Here is a 19,120-nt window from a genome sequence, read left to right as displayed (position 1 = left end):
TCTACTCTCTCTCTCTCTTTCTCTCATCCCCTTCTACTCTCTCTCTCTCTCATTTCCCTTTCTACTCTCTCTCTCTCTCTCTATCATCCCTTTCTACTCTCTCTCTCTGACTCATCCCTTTCTACTCTCTCTCTCATCCCTTTCTACTCTCTTGCTCTCTCTCTCTTTCATCCCTTTCTACTCTCTCTCTCTCTCTCCATTTTCTACTCTCTCTCTCTCTCTCTCTCTCTCTCTCTCTCTCTCTCTTCTTTCTCTCCTTTAGGTTGTTTGAGACGCTCCAGTCTTTGTTCTGGTCTATCTTTGGGTTGATCAGTCTGTATGTGACCAACGTGGAGGCAGACCACCAGTTCACAGAGTTTGTAGGGGCCACCATGTTTGGAACCTATAATGTCATCTCTCTGGTGGTTCTACTCAACATGCTGATCGCAATGATGAACAACTCCTACCAACACATCGCTGTGAGTGTAACCCTAACCCTAACACTAACCCCAGCCATGATGAACAACTTAACACATCGCTGTGAGTGTAACCCTAACCTTAACCCTAACACTAACCCCAGCCATGATGGACAACTCCTACCAACACATCGCTGTGAGTGTAACCCTAACCTTAACCCTAACCCTAACCTTAACCCTAACCCTAAACTAACCCTAACCCTAACCCTAACCCTAACCCTAACCTTAACCCTAACACTAACCCCAGCCATGATGAACAACTCCTACAACACATCGCTGTGAGTGTAACCCTAACCTTAACCCCAACACTAACCCCAGCCATGATGAACAACCTAACACATCACTGTGAGTATAACCCTAACCTTAACCCCAACACTAACCCCAGCCATGATGAACAACTTAACACATCACTGTGAGTGTAACCCTAACCTTAACCCTAACACTAACCCCAGCCATGATGAACAACTTAACACATCGCTGTGAGTGTAACCCTAACCTAACCCTAACACTAACCCCAGCCATGATGAACAACTTAACACATCGCTGTGAGTGTAACCCTAACCCTAACACTAACCCCAGCCATGATGAACAACTTAACACATCGCTGTGAGTGTAACCCTAACCTTAACCCTAACACTAACCCCAGCCATGATGGACAACTCCTACCAACACATCGCTGTGAGTGTAACCCTAACCTTAACCCTAACCCTAACCTTAACCCTAACCCTAAACTTAACCCTAACCCTAACCTTAACCCTAACCCTAACCCTAACCCTAACCTTAACCCTAACACTAACCCCAGCCATGATGAACAACTCCTACAACACATCGCTGTGAGTGTAACCCTAACCTTAACCCCAACACTAACCCCAGCCATGATGAACAACCTAACACATCACTGTGAGTGTAACCCTAACAACCCCAACACTAACCCCAGCCATGATGAACAACTTAACACATCACTGTGAGTGTAACCCTAACCTTAACCCTACTAACCCCAGCCATGATGAACAACTTAACACATCGCTGTGAGTGTAACCCTAACCTTAACCCTAACACTAACCCCAGCCATGATGAACAACTTAACACATCGCTGTGAGTGTAACCCTAACCTTAACCCCAGCCATGATGAACACTACATCACTGTGAGTGTAACCCAGCCATGATGAACAACTTAACACATCACTGTGAGTGTAACCCTAACCTTAACCCCAACACTAACCCCAGCCATGATGAACAACTTAACACATCACTGTGAGTGTAACCCTAACCTTAACCCTAACACTAACCCCAGCCATGATGAACAACTTAACACATCGCTGTGAGTGTAACCCTAACCTTAACCCTAACACTAACCCCAGCCATGATGAACAACCTAACACATCGCTGTGAGTGTAACCTTAACCCTAACACTAACCCCAGCCATGATGGACAACTGCTACCAACACATTGCTGTGAGTCTTACTCTATCACTGGAATACAAAATCATTAATTCATTCACTTGTTTGTTTATGAGTCCAACAACCTGTCTGATGTCATTTAATATCACACAGTTTTGTTCATATCACTTGTTCAGTTGCTTAGCATGTGTTGTTTCTGTTCAGGATCATGCAGACATTGAGTGGAAGTTTGCAAGAACCAAGTTGTGGATGAGTTACTTTGAAGAGGGGGGGACTCTGCCTTCTCCATTCAACATCATCCCTAGCCCCAAGTCAATCTGGTACTTCATCTGCTGGATCAGGAAACACATCTTCAAGATCACCAGGGCCAAGAAAACAGAAACATTTGGAACCATAGGGGTGAGGAAGTGGTCTCTAGTCTATATCAACAGTACTTTTACTGAACAGTAGCGTTGCAAAATTCTAGTGAAGTTACTGGAGTTCTGCAACTCTACTGACCAGCTTCCAGTTGAAACTCCTTCTCTTCTCTGGTCTCAGTGGGTTGTTCACAACGAATTATCATGAATGAAATGACCTGTTCTTCCCAGAATGGTTAGACGTGCATCATGAGACAACTGTTCTGATAGCATTAGCAGTTAGAAGTTAAAGGGATAGTTTGGGATTTTGGCAATGAACCATTTTTATGTCTCTGCGTCCAGTATGAAGGAAGTTAGAGGTAGTTTCACAAGCCAATACTAACTAGCATACGTGCTAGCTTAGCGAAAAAGATGTGGCCCAAAGACGGGAAGTCTTCTCATACAGCTAGTTAGCATTGGCTCACAAAACCACCTCTACCTTCCTTCATACTGGATCCAGAGACATTGCAATGGTATCCACGAGTTAATCTGACTCTGGAGAAGAAGATAAAGGGCTTCATTGCCCAAATCCTAAACTGTCTCTTTAACAGAGAATGGGCAGGTGATGACAGCACTAACTGGCCAACTCTCTACCAAGCAGGAAATCACATGAACTGATTAGTCATGCTGTCTGGTGTGCTTTTGGAGTAAATTAATGTTCCTCTTTTGTAGAGACGGGCTGCCTTAAACGTAAGAACAAACCACCAGTATCAGGTATTTATGTGTTTCTTTTTTCAATATAAAATTCATTATGTTTTAGTTTTCAATGTGTTTCATTCTGTAGATGCACATATTTTGAACTTGATTTTTCCCCAAATGGCACCCTATTCTCTATATAATGCACTACTTTTGACCAGAGCTCTATGGCCATGGTCAAAAGTTATGCACTACAGTATATAAGGAATAGGATGCCATTTGGAACACATCCCTGTACCTGTCCACTCTCAGGATGATGTTTTCCATATTATCGCCAGAAGTTGTTAGTAACCCAGCAGTGGATGTATTTGATAAGATTTTATCAACCTGTGGACTGTGTTGTTTTCAGGAGGTTTTGAGGAACCTGGTGAAGAGATATGTAGCAGCCATGATCAGAGATGCCAAGACAGAGGAAGGACTGACTGAGGAGAACTTTAAGGTAAGGTTTGGTTTCCTCTGACATTACACATGTATTTACAATTGTTTCTCTATCCAGCACCAGACAGGGACTACAGAAGAACAATAAGCATTGTTTCTAACTCCAGCAATGAATGTTGATTAATGTGCACTGTCCACTGTAAATGTCATAAATAGATAAACAAGTTGTATGTGTGTATGTTTCTCTCCCCAGGAGCTGAAGCAGGACATCTCCAGCTTTAGGTATGAGGTCCTGGGGATGATGAAGGGGAAGGTGGGGCCCGGGGGTGGGGGCGGGGCTCTAGCAGAAAGTAAACCCAGTGAAGAGGCAGGGGCCTCCATTCTGGTCTACCCTGACCACTCCTTCAAGTACTCCTCCAAGATCTCCCCAGCCACGCCTAAGACCAACATGTTTCACGTCACCACATCCATGCTCCAGCAGAGGGCAGCCCTCTCCTCCACCTCCTCCACATCCCCTTCCACCTCTCAGGGCTTGAACCGACTGGTCAACGGCTCTGTGGTACCCTCTTGCGCCTCCACTGACACCTCCTCCAACCCCACCTCCTCCACTCCCATCTCCTCTTCCTCCTCCACTCCCATCCATTCCTCCACCAAAGACAGGCTGGCCAGGAAAGACTTTCCCAAAGACATCTGTGACTTTGGGCTCTACTCTGTGTCTGAGGAGATGGGAGAAGTTGACCTGGAGGAGCTGGACTGTGATGGAGAGAAGGAGGAGCAGGGTGGAGCGAGGGAGAGGACGTGTACAGAGAAGGAAGAGAACGAAGGGAGGGGAGAGTGAAGAGTGAAGGAGGAGCAGGGTGGAGCGAGGGAGAGGACGTGTACAGAGAAGGAAGAGAACGAAGGGAGGGGAGAGTGAAGAGAGAAGGAGGAGCAGGGTGGAGCGAGGGAGAGGACGTGTACAGAGAAGGAAGAAAACGAAGAGAGGGGAGAGTGAAGAGAGAAGGAGGAGCAGGGTGGAGCGAGGGAGAGGACGTGTACAGAGAAGGAAGAGAACGAAGGGAGGGGAGAGTGGAAGAGAGAAGGAGGAGCAGGGTGGAAGAGAGAAGGAGGAGCAGGGTGGAGCGAGGGAGAGGACGTGTACAGAGAAGGAAGAGAACGAAGGGAGGGGAGAGTGAAGAGAGAAGGAGGAGCAGGGTGGAGCGAGGGAGAGGACGTGTACAGAGAAGGAAGAGAACGAAGGGAGGGGAGAGTGAAGAGAGAAGGAGGAGCAGGGTGGAGCGAGGGAGAGGACGTGTACAGAGAAGGAAGAGAAGAGAGGGAGGGGAGAGTGAAGAGAGAAGGAGGAGCAGGGTGGAGCGAGAGAGACAGAGAAGGAAGAGAACAAGGGTGGAAGAGAGGGAGGAGGAGCAGGGTGGAGCAGGGAGAGGAAGAGAAGGAAGAGAACGAAGGGAGGGGAGAGTGAAGAGAGAAGGAGGAGCAGGGTGGAGCGAGGGAGAGGACGTGTACAGAGAAGGAAGAGAACGAAGGGAGGGGAGAGTGAAGAGAGAAGGAGGAGCAGGGTGGAGCGAGGGAGAGGACGTGTACAGAGAAGGAAGAGAACGAAGGGAGGGGAGAGTGAAGAGAGAAGGAGGAGCAGGGTGGAGCGAGGGAGAGGGGTGGAGCGTGTACAGAGAAGGAAGAGAACGAAGGGAGGGGAGAGTGAAGAGAGAAGGAGGAGCAGGGTGGAGCGAGGGAGAGGACGTGTACAGAGAAGGAAGAGAACGAAGGGAGGGGAGAGTGAAGAGAGAAGGAGGAGCAGGGTGGAGCGAGGGAGAGGACGTGTACAGAGAAGGAAGAGAACAAAGGGAGGGGAGAGTGAAGAGAGAAGGAGGAGCAGGGTGGAGCGAGGGAGAGGAGGTACAGAGAAGGAAGAAAACGAAGAGAGGGGAGAGTGAAGAGAGAAGGAGGAGCAGGGTGGAGCGAGGGAGAGGACGTGTACAGAGAAGGAAGAAAACGAAGAGAGGGGAGAGTGAAGAGAGAGAGTCCACGTTAAAACAGACTGTTAAGGATGAGACGTAGAAGGACTTATTTTAAATGTATCATTATGATGCGTCTTCATGGAGGCCTGTGTAGTAGCTCGCCTTGCTTCTCCAGAACCAATTCAGCTCTCAGACTAATATATTCTGGTCTATAAGACAGAATGTATAAGCTGGAAAACAGGAGACAAGAAGTCTGTTTCTTGGTCTGTGTCCCAAATAGCACCATATTCTCTATATAGTGCACTGCATTTGACCAGGGGACAAAAGGGCTCTGGCCAAAAGTTGCGCACTGTGTAGGGAATAGGATGTCATGTGGAACAAGCAGATAAGACGTCATTCTCCGACCAGGATTTCTGGAAAACCTGGGAATTTGAGGAAAGTTACTGGAGTTTTGCCAACCTATACTGTACGTGCTAGAACTATCAGTATTTTATTAACAGGCCCAGTCTCTGCTGCTTCTCCCAGTCAGCCCCCTGCTATTTGCAAAACAATCCTTTGCCATAATGTATAATGGAAAACGCTAATACATCTTGCAGGTAGATCTATACAATGTCACACATTGGCAAATTATTCAAAACTAGTTGGATGATGCTGTCTAGTCTATTATCTCGGGTGTTTCCCAAAAGGCACCTTATTCCCTATATAGCGCACTACTTTTGACCAGAGCCCTATGGGGCAACACCTGGAGAAGTATGCAGGTGTTCGCAGGGCTACTCCTGATGCTTGCAGCGCTACTCCTGCCCCCCTCCAACCAAGCCTTCACATGCCCTGTCTGCCACTGCAGCTGGAAATCCAGGATTGGGCTCCACTACCACCAGAAGACCAGAAGCAGGGCCTACAGAAGATTGGTTTTCTATGCATGCGAGTAAGACCTTTAGAAGCAATGTTTTCTTTCAAGTGAAATCCCACAAGAGATGCTATACTGTACATGTAGGGGAGAGTGGGGTAAGTTGAGCCCCCCTTGTTTCTAGGGAACCATACACAAAATTAATGATTGGACCAAATGTTTAGGAAGAGGTCATTTTATGGATTCTGTGAAGGAAGATACATGGGAAAATTAGTGAGCAAAAATGGATTTTCACCAAGTCAAATAAATGTATTGCGTTAGAGGTTTCATGATGCTTGTATCTAAACAAAAGTAGATAGTTTTAAGATTGTTCTATACATCAGTTGAGGTTATAGGCTGCAATATGAAGTCCTAAACCTAGCATGAAAGTACATCCTAGTAGCTGTGTTGGCTAATATGTCAAAATGTTTGCCTTGGTGTAGGTTGAGCCAATGGCCATGGGGTAGGTTGAGCCAATGGCAAGTTGAGCAAATTGAAATGTTTTCTTCCCAGGCCTATTGCAAGGCAATATCGCTGGGATAGGAGGTAACAACAGGGACTGGCCTATGTTAATAGTGCTTTAAAATGTACATAGTTTTTTAGGTGTTAAGCCTGTGTTAAAAGATGCTTAAACTTATTTAAAGACAAAAAAGTGATTTTAATTGTGTTAAAGATAGACATGGTTTTAAAAAGTTAGTGGTAATATTTCATTCGGTACAGAAATGTGAAGGCGGCTTAACTTACCATGTCCCATGGTTCAACTTACCCCATACTCTGAGTAAGTTGTGCCAAGAGACAACTTTTTTTGGACAAGCTATGTTTTTAAAACTGTAATGTTTACTGGAATTCTGATTATTTCCAGGGATACACAACATCCTGAAATATATGTAGATATCTTTGTTAGAAATAATACTATATTTCCCTTGACGGAGTGATACTGAATGTAAAAAATGGCTCAACTTACCCCACTCTCCCCTACAACTGAACGTTGACATGGCTTAGCTTGTGAAATCCAATTCCTTAGCAGTTAGCTTTTGTGAGGAATTCCCCGTTCTTACCATATGATGCTATACTCAGTACTGACATTAACACTGCACACTAACTCAGCTCCCAGCATCCCATTGTTAACCTTAAAGGGGAAACCTGAGATTGGTACATCCATTTGTGCATATTTTCGGTGGCTTTTTATAGCTCTGTTTATGAATTTAAGTATTTCTTTCTTTAGGCCCATCCCTCAGCTTTTTATTACAACAAGTGGCAGGGTTACCACTGTTGTTTTTGGAATCCCAGATTTGCCCTTTAAATTAATATACTTGGACTCTCAGCATCCCATTGCTAACCTTAATGACATAATACTGCATTCACATATGAAATATTGAATTGTATTCTGTTATTCTGATATGTGAGTTGGTTAGATATGTATCATTTCTGAGGGAGTGCTAATGTTGCCAGTATTTTTATTGTATTTTATTTCTGGCATTCATTCAAGCTCCAGAGGGCTAAAACAACATGAATCAATAAACATAATATGTTTTTAACATAAATGATTTGAAGTCAGTATCACCATCCTTTCAATAGACAGTGAGAGTTTCTCACATACATATCACCATTCCTCATTCATCTTTTTGCACTTCCATGGATATTCTCAGCTTCACACCTAAAGATCTGCTGGAGTGTCCCATCTACTCATTAGATCTCTGTCTCCATGGTAACATGACTTGGAAGAATCCTTTTCTATTACTAAGTCTATAATGAAGGTACTTCACTGCTACTTCTGACTAGTTAAGGTCACACAGAGGAACCCTCTCTTGGATGATACCATTATATATATATTTTTTTACTATTTTCCCCCAATCGTCTGACATATTTTTTAAATATTTTTTAATGATAGGATAGATAGATATAGTTTGGGAGATAGACATAAAGGATGTAATGGCACAGACAGACAGCTGAGCTGGGACTCAAACCCCCGTTGCCCTGTCGCACTATGGGCTGTGGTCAACATTTGTGCACTTTATAGGGAATAGGTTACCATTTCAGAGTCAGACATAGCCCGTCTTCCCTGCTGCTCTTCTCCCCAGTCACTCAGTGTTCCAGCAGTCTGCTGGCCTTTACAGGGAAAAGTCACACTGCATGTGTTAAATGAGTTGACCAGTCTGGGTGTAAAAACACTGTCATTACTCTCTCATCTAACAGGGACATGCTGCTCCGGGAGATTGCCTGGTAACTCTGGCTAATGGAAATACTTAATTATGGATTGTAGAGTGAATTGATTGTAGATTGTTTAATAGGATTCTAAACTGTATCAAATCACCATGGATGTGGTGGATGTTTGGCTTGACAATGACAGAGATTGGAGTCAGGAAACCCTGATTTTGGACTATGGGCTGTAAACAACTGCCTGCATTCTCCACCGTATGTGTCATAAACTGTGAGTGTTAGGGTTCAGGGGACGTGTACTGTGTAGTTTCTGGTGTGTATGCTGTGTACTGTGTACTGTGTAGTTTCCGCTGTTTGTGCAGAATCTAGTGAACAGTAGGCGTGTTCTGTTCATCTAACCAGAGAGAGAGAGAGGGAGAGAATGCCCTCCCTGACGGTAGGGTTATCTCTATGGTCCTGCCAACCTCACATATCGCTGTCTCTCATAGCGCATGTGAGGCAGCTCAAAACAATGATTGACTTGTTAGTTGGTTTTGGTGCAGACTCAACTCTTCAAGTAGCTCTGAGAAAGAATTTGATTCGATTGCCCCATTTCCAAAGGTACAGTAAAGTTGCACAGCTCATTTTAAAAATGTCATTTCAAACACATGCAAACAATCAACAGATAATAGAAATAAATGATCTTGTTCCTTTCTGTTAGAAGTTAAGTGATAACAGACCCATATCACCAACAAACACTGTTATGAGGGCTCTCTTACACAAACACTGTTATGAGGGCTCTTACACACACACTGGTATGAGGACTCTCTTAGACAAACACTGTTATGAGGACTCTCTTACACAAACACTGTTATGAGGGCTCTCTTACACAAACACTGTTATGAGGGCTCTCTTACACAAACACTGTTATGAGGGCTCTCTTACACAAACACTGGTATGAGGACTCTCTTACACAAACACTGGTATGAGGACTCTCTTACACAAACACTGTTATGAGGACTCTCTTACACAAACACTGTTATGAGGACTCTCTTACACAAACACTGTTATGAGGGCTCTTACACACACACTGGTATGAGGGCTCTCTTACACACACACTGGTATGAGGACTCTTACACAAACACTGTTATGAGGACTCTCTTACACAAACACTGGTATGAGGACTCTCTTACACAAACACTGGTATGAGGAGTCTCTTACACAAACACTGGTATGAGGACTCTCTTACACAAACACTGTTATGAGGACTCTCTTACACAAACACTGGTATGAGGACTCTCTTACACAAACACTGGTATGAGGACTCTCTTACACACACACTGGTATGAGGACTCTCTTACACAAACACTGTTATGAGGACTCTCTTACACAAACACTGTTATGAGGACTCTCTTACACAAACACTGTTATGAGGACTCTCTTACACAAACACTGTTATGAGGACTCTCTTACACAAACACTGTTATGAGGACTCTCTTACACAAACACTGTTATGAGGGCTCTTACACAAACACTGGTATGAGGACTCTCTTTCACACACACTGGTATGAGGACTCTCTTACACAAACACTGTTATGAGGGCTCTTACACACACACACTGGTATGAGGACTCTCTTACACACACACTGTTATGAGGACTCTCTTACACAAACACTGGTATGAGGACTCTCTTACACAAACACTGTTATGAGGACTCTCTTACACAAACACTGTTATGAGGACTCTCTTACACAATCACTGGTATGAGGACTCTCTTACACAAACACTGTTATGAGGACTCTCTTACACAAACACTGGTTATGAAACACTGGACTCTCTTACACAAACACTGTTATGAGGACTCTCTTACACAAACACTGTTATGAGGACTTACACAAACACTGTTATGGGACTCTCTTACACAAACACTGTTATGAGGACTCTCTTACACAAACACTGTTATGAGGACTCTCTTACACAAACACTGGTTATGAGGACTCTCTTACACAAACACTGGAGGACTATTACACAAACACTGGTATGAGGACTCTCTTACACACACACTGGTATGAGGACTCTCTTACACACACACTGTTATGAGGACTCTCTTACACAAACACTGTTATGAGGGCTCTTACACACACACTGGTATGAGGACTCTCTTACACAAACACTGTTATGAGGACTCTCTTACACAAACACTGTTATGAGGACTCTCTTACACAAATCAAATCAAATCAAATCAAATCAAACACTGTTATGAGGACTCTCTTACACAAACACTGTTATGAGGGCTCTTACACACACACTGGTATGAGGACTCTCTTACACAAACACTGTTATGAGGACTCTCTTACACAAACACTGTTATGAGGACTCTCTTACACAAACACTGGTATGAGGACTCTCTTACACAAACACTGTTATGAGGGCTCTCTTACACAAACACTGGTATGAGGACTCTCTTACACAAACACTGTTATGAGGACTCTCTTACACAAACACTGGTATGAGGACTCTCTTACACAAACACTGTTATGAGGACTCTCTTACACAAACACTGTTATGAGGAGTCTCTTACACAAACACTGTTATGAGGACTCTCTTACACAAACACTGTTATGAGGACTCTCTTACACAAACACTGTTATGAGGGCTCTTACACAAACACTGGTATGAGGACTCTCTTACACAAACACTGGTATGAGGACTCTCTTACACAAACACTGTTATGAGGGCTCTCTTACACAAACACTGGTATGAGGACTCTCTTACACAAACACTGTTATGAGGACTCTCTTACACAAACACTGTTATGAGGAGTCTCTTACACAAACACTGTTATGAGGACTCTCTTACACAAACACTGGTATGAGGAGTCTCTTACACAAACACTGGTATGAGGAGTCTCTTACACAAACACTGTTATGAGGAGTCTCTTACACAAACACTGTTATGAGGGCTCTTACACACACACTGGTATGAGGAGTCTCTTACACAAACACTGGTATGAGGACTCTCTTACACAAACACTGTTATGAGGACTCTCTTACACAAATCAAATCAAATCAAATCAAATCAAACACTGTTATGAGGACTCTCTTACACAAACACTGTTATGAGGGCTCTTACACACACACTGGTATGAGGACTCTCTTACACAAACACTGTTATGAGGACTCTCTTACACAAACACTGTTATGAGGACTCTCTTACACAAACACTAGTATGAGGACTCTCTTACACAAACACTGTTATGAGGGCTCTCTTACACAAACACTGGTATGAGGACTCTCTTACACAAACACTGTTATGAGGACTCTCTTACACAAACACTGTTATGAGGACTCTCTTACACAAACACTGTTATGAGGACTCTCTTACACAAACACTGTTATGAGGACTCTCTTTCACAAACACTGTTATGAGGACTCTCTTACACAAACACTGTTATGAGGACTCTCTTACACAAACACTGTTATGAGGGCTCTTACACAAACACTGGTATGAGGACTCTCTTACACAAACACTGGTATGAGGACTCTCTTACACAAACACTGTTATGAGGGCTCTCTTACACAAACACTGGTATGAGGACTCTCTTACACAAACACTGTTATGAGGACTCTCTTACACAAACACTGTTATGAGGACTCTCTTACACAAACACTGTTATGAGGACTCTCTTACACAAACACTGTTATGAGGGCTCTTACACACACACTGGTATGAGGACTCTCTTACACAAACACTGGTATGAGGACTCTCTTACACAAACACTGTTATGAGGACTCTCTTACACAAACACTGTTATGAGGACTCTCTTACACAAACACTGTTATGAGGACTCTCTTACACAAACACTGGTATGAGGAGTCTCTTACACAAACACTGGTATGAGGACTCTCTTACACAAACACTGTTATGAGGACTCTCTTACACAAACACTGTTATGAGGAGTCTCTTACACAAACACTGGTATGAGGGCTCTTACACACACACTGGTATGAGGAGTCTCTTACACAAACACTGTTATGAGGAGTCTCTTACACAAACACTGGTATGAGGGCTCTCTTACACAAAAACGTTTTTAGAAGGGTGTTATGTTTTCTGGATTTTTTATGCCCATAATGCATCACTGGGAATTTCTCAAATTTCCTCCCACAACAATTGAGTTTTTAAAGGCTCTTGGATGTATGAGACCCTGGCTTGTGTTTGTGGCATTGTTTGTTCCTCTGACGTGTAGACAGACAGGCTGAGCGAGGCCTCCCTCCCTAACATCTCTAGTGTATTAAAGAGTTCATATGGCTCTGGTATTTACAGCCACACTCTGAACCTCCTCTCCTCTACACACTCTTATCCTCTCCAATTGTCATAGGCCCCTCTATGTCACACTCCCCTCAGTCCCCTAGGTGGGGCTAAACACAAACTTACTTCTGACAGAATCCATTTTTCACTCCTACCTCAGTGTGAGTTTTGTTTGTGTGGTTTAATAATTAGGAGTTGATATACAGATCAGTGACTGGCACTGGAGGACTTAGCTCCTTTAAGTCCATCTGGAGTGTGTTTGTGGCTTTTTAAATCTGGAGGCCAGCTTTGTTCTGAATACAATGACTTACAGCCTCCAGTGATGCCTGCCTGTTCACAGAGGTGACTAATGCTGCAATATGGAACCATGTCTGTCTGGACCTTGTCTGACTAGAACAAGATAACTCTCTGTCTAGCTACTTGTTTTCAGACAGGAACGGTGGATCTATGTTCTGGCTTCTACATGGCAGTGTGGTTTCCACAGGCACGTGTTTTCCATAGCATAAGTGAATACCATATGTCTGATCTTGTCTTGGTTTTTCCTTTCATTTAAACGTAATCTCAATTTAAACGTAATCTCAATTTAAACGTAATCTCAATTTAAACGTAATCTCAATTTAAACGTAATCTCAATTTAAACGTGATCTTAATTTAATCGTAATCTCAATTTAAACGTAATCTCAATTTAAACGTAATCTCAATTTAAACGTGATCTTAATTTAATCGTAATCTCAATTTAAACGTAATCTCAATTTAAACGTAATCTCAATTTAAACGTAATCTCAATTTAAACGTAATCTCAATTTAAACGTAATCTCAACAGAGTCTGAAGTACAAAATCTGAAGTGAGAGCAAATTATCAGTATGAAAATGATTACTAAATAACAATCTCAAGGATGACAACACCTTCCGTTTATCCTACAACTATTTCCCTGTACAGTAGCATGTCCACCACACAGTATTAGCGTAGGAGTGAGTAACATGGTCTTGGAGGGGTGCTGGGTGGTCCAGGCGTGGCTCTGACTTTGATGTGTTGCATTTCTCCCTCTTAGTTCCTCAACCAGCCAGCCTAGTGAGTCTCTCCTGCTATATAAGTTCCCTCTCCCCAGCCAGATCCCATTTCTCAGTGTTCCTGTGTACCTGGAGGAGCTTCCTGGGATATCATCATGAAGATCCTGTTTGCAGCTCTCCTTGCTGTGTTTGTCCTGTCTAACTTTGACATGGTGGACTCTTCTTATGATAAGATAGTCTACCACAGTAAAGTCAGAGCAAGAAAAGAGGGGTAAGTTTATTATTTTGGTTATTATTGTTATTAATATTGGTGATAGAAGTAGTTGTAGTAGCAGTATTGTTATTATTATTGCTATTATTATTTGTATTATTATTGTTGTTAGTATTACTATTATTATCTGAAGGGCTTGCTCTGCAGTCACTGATTTATGCTGATCTCTACAAATGTGTCATGCAAAAGTCATTTTTAATGCAAACTTTTGCTGAGTTGAAACAATACTCTTTTTCTGCTTTTATAATAATTTACAGAGACTTCAATTCTGAATATGATTATTTCATAAATTATAAATTGATCATGCTTTAAAGTTCACCAAACTACATTTAAGAGCTAATGTCAAATCAAATCAAATCAAATGTTATTGGTCACATATACACGATTAGCAGATGTTAATGCGAGTGTAGGAAAATGATTGTGCTTCTAGTTCCGACAGTGCAGTAATATCTAACAAGTAACCTAACAAATTCACAATGACTACCTAATACACACAAATGTAAAGGGATGAATAAGAATATGTGCATATAAATATATGGATGAGCGATGGCCGTGCGGCATAGGCAAGATGCAGTAGATGGTATAGAGTACAGTATATATATATGAGATGAGTAATGTAGGATATGTAGACATTATTGAAGTTCTGTTATTTAACGTGACTAGTGATACCTTTATTACATCCATTTATATATTTTTTTTAAGTGGCCAGAGAATTGAGTCAGTATGTTGGCAGCAGTCACTCTATGTTAGTGATGGCTGTTTAACAGTCTGATGGCCTTGAGATAGAAGCTGTTTTTCAGTCTCTCTGTCCCAGCTTTGATGCACTTCTACTGACCTCGCCTTCTGGATGGTACGGATTCATGTAAAGAACTTGCTATGTCAGATACATTTTTATGAAAGAAAATATTACCAAATTGACAAAAGTGAAATAACAAAAGTGAAATATACTGTGAAAGTGAAATAAGGATAAGAAATCAGACATATAGTATTTACTACATGGCATGCAGAACACTTTAGCTATTCCAACTGTGTTCATTTAACATTCTGTCTCCTCTGTTTCCCTGGCGACCGTTAGACCAAACGTGTGCGCTCTGCAGCAGGTCATGGGGACCAAGAAGAAGTACTTCAGCACGTGTCGTAACTGGTATCAAGGGGCCATCTGTGGAAAGAAAGCGTAAGGGACTTTTAGTTCTTTTTTAGGCTCCTCCTGGACACATTCTTCCCTCTGGGTTCAAAGATGAATAATATGACACTGCTAGGTTTAGCTTCAGGGCTTTGATAGGGACCACTGTGTGGACCACAGGGGATGTGTCCAACATGGCATTGGGTATAGTGCACTACTTTTGACCAGAGTCCGTAGGCTTCTGGTCAAAAGTAGTGCACTATACAAAGAATAGGGTTCCATTAGGAACAGACATGAACCCAGGAATGACGTAGTCTCATGTACCACACAGAAATGTCCAAATGACACCTGGATGCTCCCTAGTGCCATGGAAACCACAGAACCTCAGGGCAGAGCTTAATAATAGCAATAATAATAATAATAATAATAACAATAATTATTAAGTGGGTGCTTATATTTGTCCTTTTTCACATATGTATAAGTAAGTGTGTATTAATACACATGTGAATTGGAAATGTGTTTTTTTGCATATCCCAACTCCCCCGTTGGTATACAGCCAGGGGTCACATTCCTTCACTTGGAAGTCAATGTAACAGATTTATGTGCCTTTCGTGAGGCTTTGAATCAGTTCCAGAGTCGAATGTGGTACGGTTTAAATGTGGTATGTGTTATGGTACAGTTTATACGTGGTATGTGTTATGGTACAGATTATACGTGGTATGTGTTATGGTACAGATTATGTGTGGTATGTGTTATGGTACAGATTATACGTGGTATGTGTTATGGTACAGATTATACGTGGTATGTGTTATGGTACGGTTATACAGGTTATATGTTATGGTACAGATTATACGTGGTATGTGTTATGGTACAGATTATACGTGGTATGTGTTATGGTAGAGATTATATGTGGTATGTGTTATGGTACGGTTATACAGGTTATATGTTATGGTACAGATTATACGGATTATATGTTATGGTACAGATTATACGTGGTATGTGTTATGGTACAGATTATACGGGTTATGTGTTATGGTACGGTTTATATGGGTTATGTGTTATGGTACAGATTATACGTGGTATGTGTTATGGTATGGATTATACGTGGTATGTGTTATGGTACAGATTATACGTGGTATGTGTTATGGTACGGTTATACAGGTTATATGTTATGGTACAGATTATATGGATTATATGTTATGGTACAGATTATACGTGGTATGTGTTATGGTACAGATTATACGGGTTATGTGTTATGGTAGAGATTATATGTGGTATGTGTTATGGTACAGATTATACGGGTTATGTGTTATGGTACAGACTATACGGGTTATGTGTTATGGTACAGATTATACGGGTTAGGTGTTATGGTACGGATTATACGGGTTAGGTGTTATGGTACGGATTATATGGGTTATGTGTTATGGTACAGATTATACGGGTTATGTGTTATGGTACAGATTATACAGGTTATGTGTTATGGTACAGGTTACACGGGTTATGTGTTATGGTACAGATTATACGGGTTAGGCGTTATGGTACGGATTATACGGGTTAGGTGTTATGGTACGGATTATATGGGTTATGTGTTATGGTACGGGTTATACGGGTTATGTGTTATGGTACAGATTATATGAGTTATGTGTTATGGTACAGATTACACGGGTTATGTGTTATGGTACAGATTATACGGGTTAGGTGTTATGGTACGGATTATACGGGTTAGGTGTTATGGTACGGATTATATGGGTTATGTGTTATGGTACGGATTATACGGGTTATGTGTTATGGTACAGATTATACGGGTTATGTGTTATGGTACAGATTACACGGGTTATGTGTTATGGTACAGATTATACGGGTTATGTGTTATGGTAGAGATTATACGTGGTATGTATTATGGTACGGTTAAATACGGGTTATGTGTTATCTTCTTAGGGAGGATGTTCCCTCGGGGGGATCAAATCAGCGGGTAATCAGCGGATATTTTAGAGCGCCACTGATCGTTTTTCGATAAAATTCAAACTTTCATTAAAACACACATGCAAGGTAGTGAATTAAAGCTACACTCGTTGTGAATCTAGCCACCGAGTCAGATTTGTAAAATGCTTTTCGGCGAAAGCATGAGAAGCTATTATCTGATAGCATGTAACACCCCAAAAGACCCGTAGAGGATGTAAACAAAAATAGTTAGCGTAGTCGGCGCTACACAAACCGCACAATAAAATATAAAACATTCATTACCTTTGACCATCTTCTTTCTTGGCACTCCTTGATGTCCCATAATCAATACTGGGTCTTTTTTTGGATTAAATCGGTCCATATATAGCCTAGATATCGATCTATGAAGACTGTGTGATAAACGGAAAAAAATAGCGTTTCATAACGTAACGTCATTTTTTAAAAGTTAAAAAGTCGACGATAAACTTTCACAAAACACTTCGAAATACCTTTCTAATGCAACTTTAGGTATTACTACACGTTAATAAGCTATAAAAATCATCAGGAGGCGATGTAAATCGTTAGCTGGTCGTGTGGAAAAAATGTCCGGAAAAACACAGAGACAATGCCTCAAGTTGGTGGTCGGAGGGAATCGGTTCCCTTTGGTCGGATCTACCAAGAATCAAATCAGAATCAAATGAGAAGACTCTATACATCCTGTGGAAGCTGTAGGTACTGCAAGCTCGGCCTCATTTAATACGGTTCACCTTTAACAATTCATGGAAGTGGCGCATGGATATTTTTTTCCATCTCCAGTGATCAGATTTTCCTGCGCTTTTCGATGAAACAGACGTTCTGTTATAGTCACAGCCGTGATTTAAACAGTTTTAGAAACGTCTGAGTGTTTTCTATCCACACATACTAATCATATGCATATACTATATTCCTGGAATGAGTAGCAGGGCGCTGAAATGTTGCGCGATTTTTAACAAAAAGCTGCGAAAATTCGCAGCCTCCTTAATTATGGTAGAGATTATACGTGGTATGTCTTATGGTACGGTTAAATACGGGTTATGTGTTATGGTACGGTTAATACGGGTTATGTGTTATGGTACGGTTATACGGGTTATGTATTATGGTACGGTTTAAACGGGTTATGTGTTATGGTACAGATTATATGGGTTATGTGTTATGGTACGGTTATACAGGTTATGTGTTATGGTACAGATTATACGGGTTATGTGTTATGGTACAGATTATACGGGTTATGTGTTATGGTTATACGGGTTATGTGTTATGGTACGGATTAAACGGCTTATGTGTTATGGTACGGTTTAAACGTGGCTTAGTGGTCTAAGGCACTGCATCTCAGTGCAAGAGGTGTCACTATAGTCCCTGGTTCGAATCCAGGCTGTATCACATTCGGCTGTGATTGTTAGTCCCATAGGGCAGCGCACAATTGGCCCAGCGTTGTCTGGGTTTGGCCGGGGTAGGCCGTCATTGTCAATAAAAAATGACTTGCGTAGTTAAAAAAATATTTAAAAAAATAACTGGGTATGTGTTATGTCACGGGTTATACAGGGTATGTGATATGGTACTGGGTATGTGTTATAGTACAGGGTTATACAGGGTATGTGATATGGTACTGGGTATGTGTTATAGTACAGGGTTATACAGGGTATGTGATATGGTACTGGGTATGTGTTATGTCACGGGTTATACAGGGTATGTGATATGGTACTGGGTATGTGTTATGTCACGGGTTATACAGGGTATGTGATATGGTACTGGGTATGTGTTATAGTACAGGGTTATACAGGGTATGTGTTATGGTACTGGGTATGTGTTATAGTACAGGGTTATACAGGGTATGTGTTATGTCACGGGTTATACAGGGTATGTGATATGGTACTGGGTATGTGTTATAGTACAGGGTTATACAGGGTATGTGATATGGTACTGGGTATGTGTTATGTCACGGGTTATACAGGGTATGTGATATGGTACTGGGTATGTGTTATAGTACAGGGTTATACAGGGTATGTGATATGGTACTGGGTATGTGTTATGTCACGGGTTATACAGGGTATGTGATATGGTACTGGGTATGTGTTATGTCACGGGTTATACAGGGTATGTGATATGGTACTGGGTATGTG

At 41.9% G+C, this 19,120-nt stretch overlaps 2 protein-coding genes across 6 annotated transcripts in view; both read left to right on the top strand.

The window, feature by feature from the left end:
• Positions 1 to 4,319, top strand: part of LOC112265447 (short transient receptor potential channel 4-like) — an 18,772-nt gene extending 14,453 nt beyond the window's left edge. For both annotated transcript variants that reach the window (XM_042296115.1, XM_042296116.1), the window contains 5 exons: positions 263 to 458; positions 2,060 to 2,254; positions 2,923 to 2,964; positions 3,296 to 3,385; positions 3,578 to 4,319. In XM_042296115.1, the coding sequence (XP_042152049.1) occupies positions 263 to 458; positions 2,060 to 2,254; positions 2,923 to 2,964; positions 3,296 to 3,385; positions 3,578 to 4,162 (1,108 nt within the window). In that variant the 3' untranslated portion in view covers positions 4,163 to 4,319. The remainder of the gene's footprint in view (positions 1 to 262; positions 459 to 2,059; positions 2,255 to 2,922; positions 2,965 to 3,295; positions 3,386 to 3,577) is intronic.
• Positions 4,320 to 13,658: 9,339 nt separating this feature from the next.
• Positions 13,659 to 19,120, top strand: part of LOC112234720 (periostin-like) — a 39,752-nt gene continuing 34,290 nt past the window's right edge. For 2 of the 4 annotated variants that reach the window (XM_042296114.1, XM_042296113.1), the window contains exons 1-2: positions 13,660 to 13,897; positions 14,973 to 15,071. In XM_042296114.1, the coding sequence (XP_042152048.1) occupies positions 13,782 to 13,897; positions 14,973 to 15,071 (215 nt within the window). In that variant the 5' untranslated portion in view covers positions 13,660 to 13,781. Of the gene's footprint in view, positions 13,898 to 14,972; positions 15,072 to 19,120 lie in introns of all 4 variants that reach the window. The other 2 variants (XM_042296112.1, XM_024402989.2) reach the window with 2 other exon arrangements.

This window comes from Oncorhynchus tshawytscha, linkage group LG13 (assembly GCF_018296145.1).
Source record: "Oncorhynchus tshawytscha isolate Ot180627B linkage group LG13, Otsh_v2.0, whole genome shotgun sequence".
Classification (NCBI taxonomy): Eukaryota; Metazoa; Chordata; class Actinopteri; order Salmoniformes; family Salmonidae; genus Oncorhynchus; species Oncorhynchus tshawytscha.
The sequence above is the reverse complement of the archived record's forward strand: the minus strand, read 5'-3'. Positions and strand labels throughout refer to the sequence as shown.